A 2817-nucleotide genomic window follows, 5' to 3' on the forward strand; every position below is an offset into this window, starting at 1 on the left:
TTTGTAAAATATATGTTATTGCTTTAAACATGATTTTAATTGAACTAATTAAATTAAACCATATTTTGTGCACTGGTTTTGACTTGGATTAATGCCAAATATTTGAGGGGAAAATATGATAATTACAGTAAATAAGTACTTATAAAATTCTTTGCACTGAATGGGTAGGTAACTTGTATATAAACACCAAAGCATCTGCTGTCAGCATGAGCACTTTAGCAGGAGAATCATTCTGATTACCTGATAACAGTTTCACTTTAGTTTCAGCTGTATCCAAAAGAATGTATCTTGTGCTTGTTTTGCCTCTGCTCATGCTTTCCTTCGGGGAGTGTGCAAGTGTCAATGATACACAAAGCAGAATTATCGGGCCGTTTCCCAGTTTGATCTCTGTGATGAACGGACAGATCTGGGGAACATGGGGAACTTCAGAGACGTGTCCTACAGGCACCTATGCTACAGGCTTTAGCCTCAGGGTAAGTATAGCGTATTTGTGGTGTAACTTAAATGATCTATATTTGTACAAGTGAAATAAATTGTGAAGTCAGAGAAAAAGGGGAGCTGAATGATTCCAGGAGGCCACACAATGTAACAAACATAACACAGAATTGTGTAGTTTTGTTCAAAGGTGCAGTTTAAATTACCCTGCAAATAAATTTACTCAACAAAATAAATTTATTACTAAAGCAGTTTTATGCTTGTTTGTTTTTAAGGTTGAGTCATATCAGAGAATTGGAGATGACACAGCCCTAAATGGAATTGCTCTTCACTGCTCTAAACCCATTGGCTCCACTGGTATTGTTGTGGGCTTCACAACTATCAGATCTGCTGTAGGAAGGTAAAAAAACAAACAAACAAAAAAAACAGAAAACAGAAACAAGGTATACAATATGTACTGAATATTATATACATAGATACAAGACCTACAGGATCTACTTAAGATAGAGCATAATTCAATGTGTTCGAAATAGAAAACCATGTCATATGATTTAAATCGTTAAAATGTAAGTTGTGTTATTTATTTCTTAATTTGCAGGTTTATCAACACAACAACAATCTTCTTCTGCTTCTTCCTCTTCCTATTATTATTATTATTATTATTATTATTATTATTATTATTATTATTATACTAGTAGTAGTAGTAATAGTAGTGACATTAACTATTATTAATTGTTTTTTACAGCTGGGGGTCTTGGTCATCGCCTACTTGGTGCCCCAGGGGAGTACTGAAAGCTTTCCAGCTGCGAGTAGAGGGTAAACAGAGATTGAAAGATGATACTGCAGCTAACAACATAAGGTAATTAGTAACGCACAAAAAAAAAACACATTTCCAATATTATTTAAAAATTAGATGCGTAATATAAGATTAACACTTTTGATTAAACTGATATTTAAAAATCTTTTAATCTGTTTCTGTCATGGTTGAAGCACCTGCCTCGTCCTCCGATCGCCACCAGAGGGAACGTTCCCCTGAGTATTAGTATTTCCGGACTATACTTCCCATAACCCTCTTATTATGATTATATAAGAGGACTGATTATACCGCCACCTGGTTCCAATCATCCACTTCCTATAAAAGCGAACTTGAACTTGCCTTCTGTGCGAAGTCTCGATTTGCCACGGCTATCATTCTGAGTTCCTGTCTTGTGATTTTCCGGTTGTTACTTTGTTTTTGTATTTCTGCCTTACGATTCTTTGCCGCCTGTCCTGACCCTCTGCCTGTTGTTTAGACCACGATTTCTGTCTACTCTGCATTGTTGTGTTTGCCAACATTGACCCTTGCCTGTTGTACATTCTATCCTATGATGTTTCATTACAGTTACTATAATCTTAATTGGATTATTCAGTAATTATTAACAAAATATGAACAAAGTTGGGACGTTTTCATAACTTTGCTTGATGAAGCAATTTGACTTGAAAAGATAACCGGGAATGTTTCTCTAACTTAAAATTCCAGGTTCAAATGCTCCACAGACTATGTGTTGGAAGGTAGTGGTATGAGTTGGGGTAGCTGGGGTTCCTGGAGCTCGCCTTGTGGTGGAACTGGGATTTGTGGCATCCGAACAAAAGTGGAATCGCCTCAGGGCATAAGGGATGACACCAGTCTTAATGATGTCATCTTCAGTTGCTGCAACTAAGGTACGTTTTACCAAATCTGGATCACAAAAGGAACAACATTGCACTTTTCAGAAAGCCTAAAGGCAGAAAAAGGAAATGGTGTACACTAAAGATGATTTAAACACTAAAAAACTCTTTTTTTTGGCCTCATTTTGATATTTTTTTCTGTCTTACAGCATGAACTGACAGGACAAGAACATGAATGAGGACAACTACATTTAACAAAAATCAAAATCTCTTTATTTCTCATGAAATCATATATGAGTGAATTATATGTATAATAATAACTCATCAATCTGTCACTAATTACAGAAATGTACTCACTGATGATTTTGACTTGATTGTTATCCTTTGCCTGTACTTTAATTGAAAATCACTTTTGAATTACTTAATGAAATAAAAATGTTAAAAGGCTTAACATTTCTGTGTTTTTGTAGTCTTTATTGGAAACATTATTCTTCATAAAATAGAGCTTAATAGCTTAATATGTTCAAATACTGTACATGTGGTATGATTATTTTAAATATACTTTTCTTTTAATTATTTAAAAATCTAGATGACAAAATTGGACTCCACAATTTATTTAAAATTAAATGTAAATAATTTAATTAAAAATGCAGTTATGAACAAATTTTTGTCAACTTTTTTGAATTTAATATTTTACAAAAGTTTTGACCGCTTTAGCACCACCAATTTTATGAA

At 33.9% G+C, this 2817-nt stretch overlaps 1 protein-coding gene across 1 annotated transcript; it reads left to right on the forward strand.

The window, feature by feature from the left end:
• Positions 1-227: 227 nt before the first annotated feature.
• Positions 228-2388, forward strand: LOC132860005 (vitelline membrane outer layer protein 1-like). The gene is made up of 5 exons (XM_060891032.1): positions 228-473; positions 711-835; positions 1181-1294; positions 1955-2136; positions 2292-2388. The coding sequence occupies exons 1-4, from the start codon at positions 282-284 to the stop codon at positions 2133-2135; spliced, it is 612 nt and encodes a 203-aa protein (XP_060747015.1). The 5' UTR covers positions 228-281; the 3' UTR covers position 2136; positions 2292-2388.
• The last annotated feature ends 429 nt before the right edge of the window (positions 2389-2817 follow it).

This window comes from Tachysurus vachellii, chromosome 17 (assembly GCF_030014155.1).
Source record: "Tachysurus vachellii isolate PV-2020 chromosome 17, HZAU_Pvac_v1, whole genome shotgun sequence".
Taxonomy (NCBI): domain Eukaryota; kingdom Metazoa; phylum Chordata; class Actinopteri; order Siluriformes; family Bagridae; genus Tachysurus; species Tachysurus vachellii.

Bases quoted from the DNA above. Each gene is read 5' to 3' on its own strand.
- LOC132860005 (XM_060891032.1), top strand. From the start codon at position 282: ATGTATCTTGTGCTTGTTTTGCCTCTGCTCATGCTTTCCTTCGGGGAG. The intron at 474-710 runs GTAAGTATAGCG...TTTGTTTTTAAG, and splicing joins CTACAGGCTTTAGCCTCAGG to GTTGAGTCATATCAGAGAAT. The intron at 1,295-1,954 runs GTAATTAGTAAC...TTAAAATTCCAG, and splicing joins ACTGCAGCTAACAACATAAG to GTTCAAATGCTCCACAGACT.